Raw genomic sequence first — 14,828 nt, forward strand, 5'->3', positions numbered from 1 at the left:
ACACACACACACACACACACACACACACACACACACACACACACACATATATGAGAGAAGGTAGGAATCAGGAAAAGAAAAAATGAAAAAGGAGGGAACCAAACAGTCCTCAGATACGTTCATGTGCGCTTCATCAATTGCAATTCAGTATAGTGGTAGATGTATCAGAAAATTCTGATATTGGAGAAGAGCCATCTCCTTTCTGGATAGACACCCTACAGAAGGGTGCCATTCCAGCCTCAAAGTCCTACCTAGTGTCATAGCCCTTGACTTTTACCTCTCTGTAGTAGAATGACCCAAGGGCCTATCTTATCTTTCCTGCAGGTCTTAGAGCTCTTGGCCAAGCCTTATTCACTGCAGTGGCTCTTTGGAGTGTTGTGTAGTATCCATCATTCAGTGAGTGTCCGGTGAATGTATCCCGAAAGAACCAGTGACAAAGAAGTGGATAATGAAATGCAATTATTTCCAAAATTCTAGAGACTTCCTGATCCACACAGAACCCAGATCAGATTCAGACATGGTGAGTTATGATTTCTATTTTTGTTGTTGTTGTTTTGTTTTGTAAAACTAAAACTTTAGGAAACAACTTCCACTTTGGAATACAGAATTTGGGGAGGGGAGCATTAGCAGGGAGCTGTGCCAAAGGCCGTTAGAGGTCAAGCAGAGAGGTTAGGCAGAGAGTAGGAAGAGGGAGTTTTCCATTTAGTGCTGAATTTAGAAAGGCTATCCGGATTGGGAGGACTGAAACCTCAAACAGCAGTGTCCTCCAACAGAGGGACAATGACAGCAGCCCTGTGGGAGGTGGAACGGGACTTACAAAGTGGAGCAAATGTCCCTGCTCAGCTGGGTTCTTATCTACTGATGAGGGACTGGAAAAGTTTCTACCACCTTATTGAGACCATCTGATTCTAGTAACTTGCAGTTTGAATCCTCAGGCTCCAGAGGCTCTGTGAACAAAGTCCAAATCTCTATGGGAGTCAGGAAATTTGAAAGGCAGAGACAGGATGGGAGCCCATCCCTTCACTGAGCAAGCGAGAGCTTTCATTCCACCGTAGGGTAGACTTGGGGGTAACTGCCACCCACATCCATGTGAAGACCACAGGGACCCAGCAGCACATGTTTAGGACTCTGAGTCTATTGGGAGAGCTGACTGCTCTCTTCGATCCAGAAAAGAGAGTTTGTATGTGCCTGCTCTTTATATATCCTTACTCAGCATACCTCCCCAGACATGGAGCAGTTTAGGTCATTTGGAGGAAGGGGGGGAAGGGGAGAGAGAGCAGCAATATGTGTGATAGGACCAGGCCATGCAAAGGTAGGAGGCTGTCTAGGGAAGGGATCGCATGTTTTTGCCTTCTGCTATGACAAGGGGCATGTTGGCAAGCTGGACAGACAGAATGTGATCTGAGCTGTGAGATCTAATGTCAAGGAGAGCGATGTGTGGGGGAGGTAAGCCTTGGGGCTCAGTATGGACACAGGTTTCTGGCTCTCTGTTTGTCATGACTAAATGGAGGGCTTGAGTTCAGGAAAGGGCAGGGCTGCTCAGCACTCAGACCCCCAGAAAGTACAAGTGTAAAGGGAGGTAGAAACAACATTCGGAGCACTGGAATGGAAAAAAAAAAAACTTTATTTTTTATCATTTCCCAGACCCACAAGCAAGGCCGTTTGGTAAGACATTCTGTTTATACTTGGCTGGGCAGATGCCGTGTGGCTGGCCTCTTAATCACTTCCCCGGGACTTCGCCGTGGCTGTGGTCATGCCCACGGGGGTTGTTCTCATGCAGACTCTCATGGGTAGCAAAGACCAGTTTTGCTATCAGCATGATAAACTCCTCGAACGTTAGCTCCTCATTCTGGTTTGTGTCCAGGTCCTCCATGATGTCTGTTAGGAGGTTGTCACACCTTTTCTCCTTCTGTGGGTGAAATAGAGGAGGCTGTTAGGGCTGGGTGCAGGCAGGGCGGATAACCCTGGAGGACAGATGGCAAAGGCACAGGAAACCCCAGGCTGGGGTTTGATTTAAAAACAAGAGTAATGTACTGAGTGTTGACGCTGGAGCCGATGTGAAACAAGTGAAACTAAATACTTTCCAATTGTTCCCCAGAAAGTCCTCTGCCTTGGGACATGGAAGGTACCGGGATTTTCTCCATGACTGCTACAGAAGGCACCCTCCCTCACTGCTCAAGCCTCACCTTCATAAAGTTGGCCAGATCTTTGGTCACCAAGTCTTTGAACTCCTTCTTGTTCAGGGTGTCCCTGTTTCCTTCCTTCCTAGAGTGTTTGTGGAAGGTGTGGATGATCGTGTCGATGCTGCGCTCCATCAGAGATGGGGTTTTGGCGGCCATCTTCTTGCTTCTTTGAAAAATAAAACATTCTTTTATTTACAAATAAAAGAATGGGGTGCCAAGCTTCCCTGACCACTGTCAGGCAGGAAAGGAAGGGAAAACTCAAAATAGAAAGAACAGGCAGGGTGCTGCTTAACAGGAGACAGCTTTTCTCTCTCACACACACTCACATGGAATCAAATTTTTGCCTGTCTATATGGAATGTACGGCACTCAGAAAAAGTGAATGAAGATGTAAAATGGGTAGGGTCAACCAAGGAGGGCTTCTAGAGGAGGCCTGAGACAGAAGTTGGTTAAGGGAAGGAATGAAAGCTCTAGCAGGCAGGCTCCTCTCTAGGGGAGATGAAGCTTACTTACCAAAGATGAAGAGTCACAGACTGTTTGGTAAGAGCAGCACGAGGCCAGCATTTATAGGCAGCCCTTTGCTAGATACATGGTCATCCTTGGAAAAGATTGCTTCACAGTTGAGCAGTGTGCTAACCCTGCCAGTGCAGGAGCTGGGGTGGAGCAGGAAATGTTCACACAATGCTTTTTGCTTTTTTTTGTGAAATTCCCAGCCCTGGGCTTGAAGTTTGTTTGGAAGGAAAACTGGTTAGTTGGCTCACTTCCCCAATCCCCTGGTCTTAAGCAGGACAGCCTGCCTGCCACACCTCTGATGCCCTTCATTTCCCTGTTCTGACTTGTAATGTACAGAGGGTGGCAGGGGACCCATAGTGACAGACTCATCCCGTCTCTGTCCCCTGAGTTTATGATCTGAGCCTTCCTTCTCCTGTGTTTTCTTGGTTCCTTTGGGAAGGACTAGGAGTTGTCATGGACTTCTTGAATGGTATTAGTGTCAGGAAGCTCCTCTGGGGTGATAGCTTTCTCCACTGTATGTAGAGAAATCTAATGTCCGGAAGAAGACCTGAGCAAGAACATTTAGCTTACATATGAGCCAGCAGGGACTGAAGTCAGACACCCTAGTTCTCGTTTAAGGGCATTTGCTACTACCTCCGCCTCTTGTAGCTGGGTGAGAAGCTATCTTCAGCACAGTTTCGGCTGCCGTGGCTCTCAGCATCACTCTTCCTGGTTCCTAGCTGTCATTCATGTCCCCTAGGAATTCATGTTCTAGAAGATAGCTGATTTAAAAAATACTTATTATTAGCCCATAATAATTATACAAAGCAGTGAGCTTCATTTTAACACTTTCACATATGCATATAATGTACTTTGATCAAAGATTTCCCTCTATTTGCTTGTCCTATCCCTCTTTCTCTCTTCCTCTTTTCTCCTTCTGCCTCTCTGATAGTCTTCTTTTACATTTATTTCTGGGGCAGTAGTGAATTAATTCACCCTGTAGACCAGACATCAGAAAGCACAGCTTCTTCAGCAGCCTGCCGGGGCCGCAGGCTGGGAAGCATCAAGGGTTCCAGCAGTCCTGGCTTTGCTTTCCTGTTCTGTTTCCCTCACCCTTCATTTTCAGACATGAGAGAGAACATGTGATGTGGGTCCCGGGAGTTCTTTATTCTGTTTAACATGATAATCTCTAAGTCCATTCTCTTTTTTTGGCAGATGGTACAATCTGTTATTCTTTATGGCTGAATAACACTTCGTGTACACACACGAGGTATTCTACGTTCTTATTATTCACTCATTTATTGTTGGGCACCAAGCCTTCTTTTGTATCTTGGCTATAGATGTGCAGGTATGTCTGGTTTATGATGACTTGTATTTCTTTGATTGTATACTCAGGAATAGCAAGGCCGGGCCTTGTGTAGCTTTACAAAGAACCTCTCTGCTGATTTCCATAGCGACTGGGTTAAGTTTCCAGCAGGCTCAGTTTTCTTCATAGTCATGCCATCATTTTTTAGATACTTTTCTTGTCTTCTCTCTTTTTCTTTCTTTTCCTTCTTTCTTTCCCTCATTTTCTTTCTTTCTTTTTTCTTTTTTTCTTTCTAGATAGGCTTTGGCTGGCCTTGAGTTCACAGAAATCTACGTGCCTCTGCCAGTCAGAGTACTGGAATTAAAGGCGTGTGCTACCATGTCTGCCTGTTGCTTATTTTCTTGATGGTATCAATTGTGATTGGAGTGACATGAAATTAAGAGTTTTTAGACAGCAGGAGTGGATAAAGAGAGGGAACTGCAAAGGAGATGGACTGGGGAGAAAGCAGGCCTGGGGATCCAATGGCAGGGAAAGAAGGAGGTGGGAGGTGAAAAGGCTGGGAACAAGAAGGAAAACTGAGGGGAGCCATCTCTTTGTCAAGCTGGAGGCCTTCATCAGGGTAGGCTCCTGGGAGGACATGGGTGTGACTCTAGCTGAAACTCCTAAAGGGGGAGTGGGAGCAGCACATAAAGACTGAAGTGACCACCTCCTGGCCAGGCAGGACTAGTGGAAGGAGGGGAACAACAACACACTGACAAAACCCGAGATCCAAAAATTACCCTGCCTACACGAAGTGCAGGTAAACAAAGATTGAGGGAAAGTCCAACCAACAATTGGCCCAAGCTGAGACCCACCCCATGATAGAGAGCCAGCCCCTGACAGTAATGATGATACTCTTCTTTGCTTTCATACAGGAGCCTAACTTGACTGTAGTCTGGGAGGCTCCAGACAGCAGCAGATTGAGACAGATGTGAGACTTGCAGCCAAACATGGGGCAGAGCTACCAGGGTCCTGTGGAAGTGTTGGGGGAAAGATGGAAGGACCTGAGGGAACAGGAACCTCACAAAAAGACCAACAGAGACAACTGTCTCAGTCCCATGGGGGCTTACAGAGACTGAGACATCAACTAAAGAGCACACATGATCTGGACATAGGCCTCCTGCACACACGTAGCTGATTGGTGGCTTGGTCTTTTTGGGGGGAGCCTGGTGAGTGGAGGGTGGGGCTGTTTCTAACATGGGCTCTATTGCTTGCTTTTGGATCACTTCTGCCCTGGCAGCACTGCCTTGCTTGGCCCTAGGGGATGAGGATATGCTCGCTCCTGATGTGACTTGATGTGCTGGGGAAGGTTGATATGGGGGAGGAAGTTTCCCTTTTCTGGAGGAAAGGGAGAGGCGAGGGGGGAAGAGAGGACTAGAGAGAGAAAAGGAAGGGGCACTTTTGGGATATAAAGTAAATAAACTGGAATAAAAAGAAACCAATAGTTTTGATTTGCATTTCTGAAATAGCTAATGGTAGTGAATGTCTGTCATACATTATTGGCTGCTTGTACTTGCTCATTTGTAAAACTGTCTGGCCAGCAAATTGGTCCACTTTCTGACTGGATTATCTATTCTTTTGTATATTGTTCCTTGTTAGATGAATGGCTGGCAAATATTTTCTTGTTATGTAGACTGCTGTTCACTGCCGTTTCCTTTGCTATTCAGAAGCATATCAATTTGATGTAATCTCCCTGATAATTATTTCTTCAGCTGTTGATGTTCTATTAGCTTAAGGCACTTGGTGAATGTTGGACCGATATTTGTAAAATGTTAAAGAGAGGATGATTTGAGTAATCATCCAGACTGTTCCAGTTTACGATCTCCCCAATAGCGAGTGTATGTGGGATTTTTCATTACAGCGCAGTAGTATATGTTGAGGTCAGGCATCAAGATCTCCAGTAGAGTTCTTTGAGTTTATGAGTGCTTTGGCTGTAATCTCATGTGTCCATATACATTTTTGGATTGTCTTTTCTAGTTTTGTAAAGAATGACATTGGGCATTTGATAGAAATTGCATTGAATTTGTAAATTCATATTCACAATTTAATTGTACCAATCCAGGAACATTGAATTTCTTGTCACTGTTTAGCATCTATTTCTTTTTTATTTTACTTTTTTTAAGGTTGTTTGAAGTTTTCATTGTAGAGGGTTTTCACCTCCATGGTTAGGTTTATGCCTAGGTTTCTTTCTTTGAAGTATAGCGAATGTGATGTTTCCCCTAATTTCATTGTCGGAAAGTTGATGAGGGGTATATTTTGAGAAGCAACTGACTTTTATATGATAATTTTGTATATTGTATATCTTACAGCTTCATTGGAAATGCTTATCAGTTCTAAAAGCTTTCTGATAGAGGTCTAATAGTGTGTGCCTGTGTGTGTGTGCCTGTGTGTGTGTGCCTTGTGTGTGTGTTCCTATGTGTGTGTGTGTGTGTTGGCCATAGACTGATGCCAGGGGTCTTTCTCTATGGCTCTCTCCAGCTTATGTTTTAAGACAGGTCTTTCCTAGATTCTAGAGAAATGAAGGCTCTGAGAGCTGGTTTATGTGTTTGGTGAGAAGCTAATCTCAGGTCCTCATGCTTTCATGGCAAGCGCCTTGCCAACTAATCCATCTTCTCAGGCCCATGAATCTTCTGTTCTATTTTCTGGTGTCTTCTTCTGTGTTACTGCCATGGTGGCTTTGTGGCTACTGTGGCTCTATAGTGTAGTTTGAAGTTAGATATTGTGATTCCTTCAGCATTATTCATTTTGCTTAGGCCTTCCATATATCTTGTGGAGAAGGGTTGGAGAACAGTAGGATTGGTTTGACTCTTTGGGGTCTCTTGTGCTTCCATACAAATTTTAGGATTGATGACAGCTGTTGTTCTCTAGCTTCCTTATAGGCAGCATGGACCATCCCTTGAGTAAATGCTCCCCATTGTCCACAGAAGCCAAGACGGTATTGCCCACCCAGTACACAAGCCCCCAGTATACAGCTCTACGTTTCTCTAGCTTTCTTTTCATTGTCTCTTCACTGTGGACTCAGAAGACCCACCTCTCATCTCCTCACCTCAGGAGTGCCCTTCCTCAACCCTCAGTGTGAAATTCTAGCCAGCTTTCATGGTTTAGTTAAAATGCTGTTACATTCTTCCCATTGGGAGATCATCTCCTTTGGGACCTTCCCAGACAGCACTCTGTCTTCAATGTGTGCTTTGTTAGAATAAGGTTATGTTAATATTTGTACCTGTCTATTAGTTGGTTGTACATTCCCAAAGAGAGCTTCCTGCTCATGGTCTCCTCTCATGCACACAGCTAGGGTGTGACACACAGGAAACCTTTGCATTTGCTGAATCATCCTGTTTCCTTCCTGGCAACCTTCACCCCCCAGGACACAAGGAGGAGCTTGATTTGGGCAATTCCTTGGTGCTCTTGTCTTTCTGGGCCTCTACCTACCACCAGGAAAAATATCTCCCTTTCCCGTTTCCACTAGTCCTTTTCTCCAGTCTTCATAGAGACTTTTCTCCTTGTCCAGGTCCCCCTTGTCTGTTCTGCTTTCTGAAAGCCCAGAACATCCTCTCTGTGTGCTAGTACTTGGCCTTGAGTACCTTCTGCCTTTCACAGCATAGATGCCACATAGAGTTATGGTTAAGAGTTCAGAGTTTTTATCTAGAAGACTTAAAAAAAATATTTTGATCTTCTCATGGGTCTGTTTAGGTTGTTGACTCCTCTTGGTTTAATTTTGGTAATTTGGCTGAACCTAGGAATTCATCTATTTATTTTAGGTTTTCCAGATTAATGGAGTACAAGTTTTTATTCCTTTATAATTTGAATTTCTTTGTTGCCATAATGTTCCCCTGTTAATTTCTGATTCTGTTAATTTGGGTCCTCTTTTTCTTTCTTTTGGTTAGTTGGACCAAAGATCTGTCCATCTTGTTTGTCTTAAAGAACCATTTCTTAGAGTCACTGATTCCTTTTTCTGCTGTCAATTTTACATTTTATTTTATTGTGGTCAGATAGGATATAAGAAGTGATTTTAATCTTTTAACATTTGTAAAAATTTGCTTTGTATAGCAGGATGTTGTCTATTTTAGAAAAGCTTCCAGGTGTTGCTGAGTAGCATGTATGTTCCTTGGTCTTTGGGTGGAATATTCTGTAGATATTTGTTAAGTGCATATGCTATAGGATGTCAACTCATTCTGATGCTAAATTTTCCCAGATGACTTGTCTAGTCAAGAAAGTAGAATATTGAAATTATCTATTATTATTGGATTGCCAATAATGTATATCCTTAAGTTCAGTAATATATTTTATGAGATTGGATGTATCAGGATTTGGTACATGTATGTTTAGAATAGTAGTGTCTTCTTGGTTAAGTGATCCCTTGATTGGAATGAAGTGTCCTTCTTTTTCTGTTATGATTAGTTTTAGTTTGAAGTCTATTTTGTCAGATATAATGATAGTGATGTCTGCTTGCTTCTTGGTCCCATTTTACTGTAGTGCTTTTGGTCATACTTTTAATCCAATGTGGCATTGATCTCTAAAGCCTTAGCTTAACATGTTTCTTGTAGAGAACAGATAGATGGATTTTGTTTCTTAATCCATTCAGTAAGCCTGTATTTTTTGGTTGAAGAATTGAAACAATTGATAGTAAAGTATGTAAATATTAAGGTGATTATTTAGATGTTTGTTGATGTTGCCAGTGTGCTGTTGATTTTTGGTTTTGTTGTTTGTGTTCCCAGTAGTACTTCATCTTTTGATAACGATAGCTTTGTATTTCTTTCCTCAGTTTTTCTGATATATAATTCTTCTATTTAGCCCAAAATATTATTTCCTTAGTGTTGATTTGTTGGATATGTATATATATTTTAAAAAGCTGTCTATACTGAAATTTTTCTTTTTCCTTCAAATATGGCAGCTTGTTTTTTTGAGTATTTTAGTCTAGGCTGACTGAGTAATCTTTTTTAGGACTTGGAATGCATTGTCCTAGGCTCTTCTGCCTTTCGACTTTTCAATTAGGAAATCAGCTGTTATGTTAACGGATTTTCCTTTATATATGACTGTGTTTTTTTTTTTCTTGAAGGTTTCAGCATACTTTGTTATTTATACTTAATGTTTTAACTGTGATATGCTGTGGGATTTTCTTTTCTGGTGCTGTCTATTTGGTGTTTTGTGGTCTTTTTGTATCTGTATGGATGTGCTTTTCCTTAGTTTGGGAAAGATGTCTTCTATGATCTTGTTGAAGATTTTGTCTAGGCCACTGACTTGGGATTCTATCCTTATACTTGGAAGATTTGGTCTTTTTCATGCAGTCCTACATTTTCTGTGTTTAAATTCTTTCCATATCCTTTGCTCATTTGGTCTAGATTTCCTACTTTATCTTTGAGTCCTAATATTCTGTCTTCTGCTTGATTCATTTGACTTGTAACTCCTTCCTTTGAGTTTTCTGGTTGAGTTATTTGGTTTTTCAATTCTATCTTCATTTCAACTTGAGTCTTCTTTTTATTGAATTCTATTCTCAAATCCTGAATTGTCTTTACCTGCTTCATATATGTATTTTCTTGGGCATCACTTAGGTGCTTAATCTCCTTAAGCTCTAAGCTCTTTCTCCTTAACTCCACTGTTTCTTTGTGTCTTTTTTTTAAACTTCCTGAGTCCTTTGATGAAGATTATGATTATTTTTTAAAAATTCTGTGTCTTAGCATTCATACAGGTAATTCTCATTGGCAAACATCTCAACAGAACTGTAGGCTCTAGAAAGGAGATATTAGCTTGATGTTTCACATTGTTGATATTTTTGCAAAGAGATATGGGCAAATGGACTTCTTTTGTTAGTTCTGATACAGACAGAGCAGAGTTGGGTAGAGGAGATGCTGTTTGGACGTGTTGGACCAAGAGCTTAGACATGCCTTTGGTGGAATGCAGTGGACAGATGGCTGGTGTACAGAATGTGCCTCCGGTCCAAGCTGGGGTAGATATGGATGGTTAGAAGGGTTTGTTGTGACATGGGAAGGGCTTAAGAATTGGGGAAATATGTAAAACAGATCTTGGCAGAGGCCTAGAGATCAGCTGTCACACAGATAGTGGAGGACAAACTAGAGTTCAGCACTGGATGTGGAGCCTGGGCTACGTCTGGCTGGATGGGGAGAAGGCATGGATGAAAGGGTCCAGGAGACTCACTCATCTGGACTCTGGACAAAAACGTGGGAGGTGTAGTTGTGTGGACAGGTTGGATTGGTGCACCTGGGGGTGCTCCAGGGCCTTCTGTGGCTTCTGGTTTACTTGATGTTCCTCCCGCAGGGTAGGGTAGTATCTCCTCATCAGAGTTGCCCTTCACACCAACCCCACCCAGGCTGTACCCTGCCTGCCTGTACAGGTAGCTCCTGAGAACCATCCTGCTGTAACACTGACCCAGAAGGAACAGTTGGGAACAGGGGTGCCAGAAAGTCCAGATCCAGAGAGCTCCCAGGTGGTAGGTAAGGAGCTACAGACCATTGTTCTGCAGTCTCTGTCCACACTGAGTGTTTGATAGCTAGCCACCCCAAAGTCAGCCAGCCTGCCTGCATGTTGGGCTGCCCCTGCATCCACATGGAGGCCCTCCAGCTCCCTGGCTTCCAAACTCTTATTCTGAAGCTTTGCTAAGTCTGCACACTTCTCTCATTTCTAACTCGGTATCTCTGCCCAGAATCTCCGATTGCTGGGAAACTTGATGTTTCAAACTGAGAAAGCTGTTCTCTTTCTTGTTCCTGCTGCTGTTTTCCAGTCTTCCTACCTTCCCTGGGTGTTGAATAAGCAATTGTCCTCTTTCATTTCTTACTGAAATTCCAGATCTCATCCCAAGACCTTGGAGGTGTCATATATCAATATCTTCTTGCTGTCTGGCTCCACCTCAGGAATCTCCTTGAAGTCTATAGCCCTCTGTAGAAAATAATAGGCTTGCCCACGCACCACACTCCAGGCAGTGTAATTACTGGCTTTTTGGTCTGTCTCCCTCACTGCAGTGTTAATTTGCAACTTGTCACTAGATAAGTTTTGCATACAGGAGAGTGATAAACACAATGAAGGCTGTGCTGGCTTTGATAGAACTTATGTTTAGAAGGTTATTTTCTATAATTAAGAAGTTGTGCAACACAGGAGACAGCAGGGAAGAAGGCAAGGAAATGGAGTAGTGGAGAAATTAGACTGGGGAAGATCCTTGTGGGTGTGTAGAAGGCATCGTCAGGATTACCAAAGTGCTTATGCTGCCACCTTATGGCCTATCTGCATTCTTTTGGACTGTAATTTTTTTTCTTTCTTTCTTTCTTTCTTTTTTTTTTTTTTTTTCTCAGCCTCATTTCACTTTATTTTTCTTGTATAAAAACCCTTATGTTGTAGCTACAGCTGGAGCCTGGGTCATCTGAGCAGAGATTCTGGTGTGGGTCTTCACAAGGTGGTCAGTGAATTCCTGATGAGGAGACTTGGTGAACAAATTCTCTTTCCGGTCAGGGGTCAGTAGGTCTTGGAGATGGCATCGAAGGTGGCCTTGGCAGTGCCCCCTGGTGGCAGTGCAGCCCCTGGCTGATGTGTAACAGTTATCAATACTGGCCATCAATACTAGCAGTGGCTTCCTGGGGGCAGACAGGAGCAGAGACAATGCCAGTGCCTCTGGAGGCAGGGATGAAACACACCAAAACTGAGGCACAGAGGCCTATCACTTTGCACAGAACAGGGTGAGGCTTGCCAATCTTGTTCCCCCAGTACTCTCCCCACACAGGGACAATGGAAAGCTTGGCCAGGATGATGACCTTTCGGACGTCAGTGGCTATCTCCTTGGAGCACTTAACACCAAGACTATGGACACTGTAGTACCCAAGAGCAAAAAAAGCCCTGAACCTGGTCTGCTGGCCAGCCAGAGTCTGTTTCTTCACTGGTAGGATCTTTAGAACCTCATCCTTTAGGGATGAGCCCAGGAAAAAGTAAAGCATCTCAGATTCCTTGATGGGCAGAGAGACTAGGGAGATCTCCAGGGAGATACTTCATGTCCTTGACCAGGCGGCCCAGTTACTGACAGCGATCTACTCCTTGTCTTCAGATATACCGCCACAAACCCCTGTATCCTCAAGCATGACCTAGGGCCTCAAGACTTTGCTAAATCCACTGTGCAAGCTGTGTGGTCTCCTATTGGCCACTTGGTGTTTTTCTGGAAAAGAAGCAAAGCCCTGTGGGCCCTGTGTTGTATCTGGGCAGCACAGTAGAGTTGTCTTGGGTGGCAGGGACCAGGGTGAGCTCAACCTGAGGGTGTGAGGTTCAGAGAGCTGATTCTGCCACTAGTCTGTAGTGAGGTGTCATGGTTGTAGGGGTCATGAACTGTACATGCTTCAAACAAGCTACAGAGCTTGGGAGACTGGACTCTGAACCTTGCCTGAGCAACGCAGTGTGGGAGAGCTAGCCCTGTCACCAAGCCTGCTGTGAGGAGACCTGAGCATGGGGGGGGGGGGAAACGCCTTACACGCCCACCCAGTCACTACTTGAAGCTCTCAGGTGAGCCAGCCCAGCGGCTGTGAGAGCAGAAGAGCTGGCCTGGCAACTCGCTGCTGTGACCTTGGGTGAACTAGCCAGGGCAGCTCTGGAGACCTTGCCCTGGTGGTGTGGGAGCAGAAAGATGGTAGGCTGACTGACTCAGCTTCCACCCAGGCCCAGATTCAGGGCTTTGAATTGGTCCATCCCAAAATCTACTTCATCTATGAACTGTCGGAGCATGATAAAAGGCCAGTCCTCCAGATCCAAAGCTGCAGGACCTCCATGACTCAGGCAACAACAGAATATTTGAGAGGAGTCCCAGTGAGGACCCAGTATTGATGGAGTAGCAGAAGCCAGAGGCCTTGAACCAAACCAACAACTCATTGCAGTGAACATTTGCAAGTTGAGATGTGTGGACAAAAGGATACACTGTGGGACATGCTGTGGCACACCTCAGCTTGTTTTCCATGCTTTAGTTTTTAACTTTTGTTTTTTATCTTCTCTTGAAGGGAAGGTTGCAAGGGCAGAGGGCGGATATGAAGGGACAGGAGCTGAGTGGGATTGGAGTGCATGATGTGAAAATCACAAAGAATCAATCAATTAAAGAAAATAGAAATGAGCTCTTTTTTTAAAATTTGAGGTAGGAGATGTTGTTTGAGGAGAATTCTTTTCACAGTTTGGTGTTTTATCTGATACTCATCTGTGCATATGTGTTTCCATTGAGCTCACCCCTTATCCCCTCCCTTAGTTATTCTCCTGCCCCCTACTTTCTTTTTTTAAAAGAGAAATTAATTTCTCTTTTAGTGTGCTTTTATTTTTGTTTTTCTGTTTTTATTTATTTATTTTTTGAGACAGGGTTTCTCTGTGTAGCCCTGGCTGTCCTGGAACTTGCTTTGTAGACCAGGTTGGTCTCCAACTCAGAGACCCACCTGCTTCTGCCTTCTGAGTGCTGGGATTAAAGTAGTGTGACACCACCACCTGGCTCTCTTTTAGTTTTTTAAAATACTCAATTGTGGACTCAGATTAAGCACTTTTTGTTAATTAGTGTGTGTGTGTGTGTGTGTGTGTGTGTGTGTGTGTGTGTGTGTCGCAGAATGCAGAAGGCATGTGGAGGTCAAAGAACAACTTTTGGGCATCAGTCCTCACCTTCTGACTTGCTGAGGTAGTGTGGTATCTTTTGTGTTCTCTGTGGCTGTGCTTCATCCCCCTGGCTAGTTGAACAGTGAGATATATCTGCCTCCTATCTCATTGTTGGCATTCTTCTGTTACGGATGTGCGGCATACATATCTAGCCATTTCCTAGGTCCCTGGTCTCAGATTTTAAAACGTTTTGCTCTTAGAATTCTTTTGTACTTGTGATCTCAATCTTGTTGTGGGTTTTCACAAGACTCTCAGTAAATTCCTGATAAACAGACTTGGTAAACACAGTCTCTTTCCAGAGGTCGGGGGTTAGGAAGCTGTAGGTCTTAGAGATGGCATCGAAGGTGGCCTTGCAAGGTTGCCCAGGGTGGCATGGCAGTGCAGTTCCTGAATGATGTGAAGCAGTCATCAATACTGGTCACCACCAGCAGCTTTTGAGCACAGGATATTTGAGACTATAGTATCCCAAAGGGCTTTTATGGGGTATTATTTCTATATACTTATTTTATTAGAAATTAAAAAAAAACAAATTGCTTATCAGCTTATTTAAGGTATCATTAAAAACCCATTAATACTAACCTATTAAAATAACTACTTATTTTACAAAGCTATTGCAAAATGTCTTTAAAACAATGTTTGCAAGCCTCTTTACTGTACTTCTCAAAGGGAGAAAGCTGTGGCTTCATTCCTATTTCTACATTCAATATATTGCTATATTCTGAGTTGAAGATGGGAATAAAATCCATCTTCTCAGATGAGTATTTGGAAAGTAGAGGAACACACTATTAACTTTAAATATAGTTATAAATATTATTCTTTTATACTACACCAAAACAACTAAGTAGTCACTTTTTGGAATCTGAAACCACATGAATGAATTCTTTGCACATAGTTTCATTAGAATCAAGGACTCCATCTTAAAACTTGAATGAGTTTTTTATTCAGTTGTGATTTTGCAACATCTTATATTAACCATTTGGAAAATATTGGTCTACTGTTTCATTATACAGTCTATGACATGTTTATATGTGTGTGTTTACAGATGTGTGCCTATAAAACATTTGAAACACCACTACTGATAGTATTAATAAGTGTACCTATTGGAAAAACGTCAGATCATGGCTGCAAGTATGACTGTTACCATGTTACTTACCTCAAATGCTAGGTTTTCCTTGGAAGATTCAATTTTATTATCTT

At 43.1% G+C, this 14,828-nt stretch overlaps 1 protein-coding gene across 2 annotated transcripts; it reads right to left on the reverse strand.

Annotated features, from left to right (window-relative positions):
• Positions 1–1,633: 1,633 nt before the first annotated feature.
• S100a9 (S100 calcium binding protein A9) lies at positions 1,634–2,775 on the reverse strand. 2 transcript variants are annotated; one of them, XM_055615637.1, is made up of 3 exons: positions 2,696–2,775; positions 2,187–2,349; positions 1,634–1,909 (listed from the first exon to the last, which is right to left on the reverse strand). In XM_055615637.1, the coding sequence occupies exons 2-3, from the start codon at positions 2,337–2,339 to the stop codon at positions 1,721–1,723; spliced, it is 342 nt and encodes a 113-aa protein (XP_055471612.1). In that variant the 5' UTR covers positions 2,340–2,349; positions 2,696–2,775; the 3' UTR covers positions 1,634–1,720. The 2 variants fall into 2 exon arrangements, with proteins under 2 accessions (XP_055471612.1, XP_055471613.1); XM_055615638.1 differs by having other exon boundaries at positions 1,640–1,909; positions 2,187–2,346.
• Positions 2,776–14,828: the final 12,053 nt, after the last annotated feature.

The sequence above is a fragment of the Psammomys obesus genome, unplaced genomic scaffold (assembly GCF_907164565.1).
Source record: "Psammomys obesus unplaced genomic scaffold, mPsaObe1.curated_primary_1811, whole genome shotgun sequence".
In the NCBI taxonomy this organism is placed as follows: Eukaryota; Metazoa; Chordata; class Mammalia; order Rodentia; family Muridae; genus Psammomys; species Psammomys obesus.

Bases quoted from the DNA above. Each gene is read 5' to 3' on its own strand.
- S100a9 (XM_055615637.1), bottom strand. From the start codon at position 2,339: ATGGCCGCCAAAACCCCATCTCTGATGGAGCGCAGCATCGACACGATC. The intron at 1,910-2,186 runs GTGAGGCTTGAG...TTTCACCCACAG, and splicing joins ATCTGGCCAACTTTATGAAG to AAGGAGAAAAGGTGTGACAA.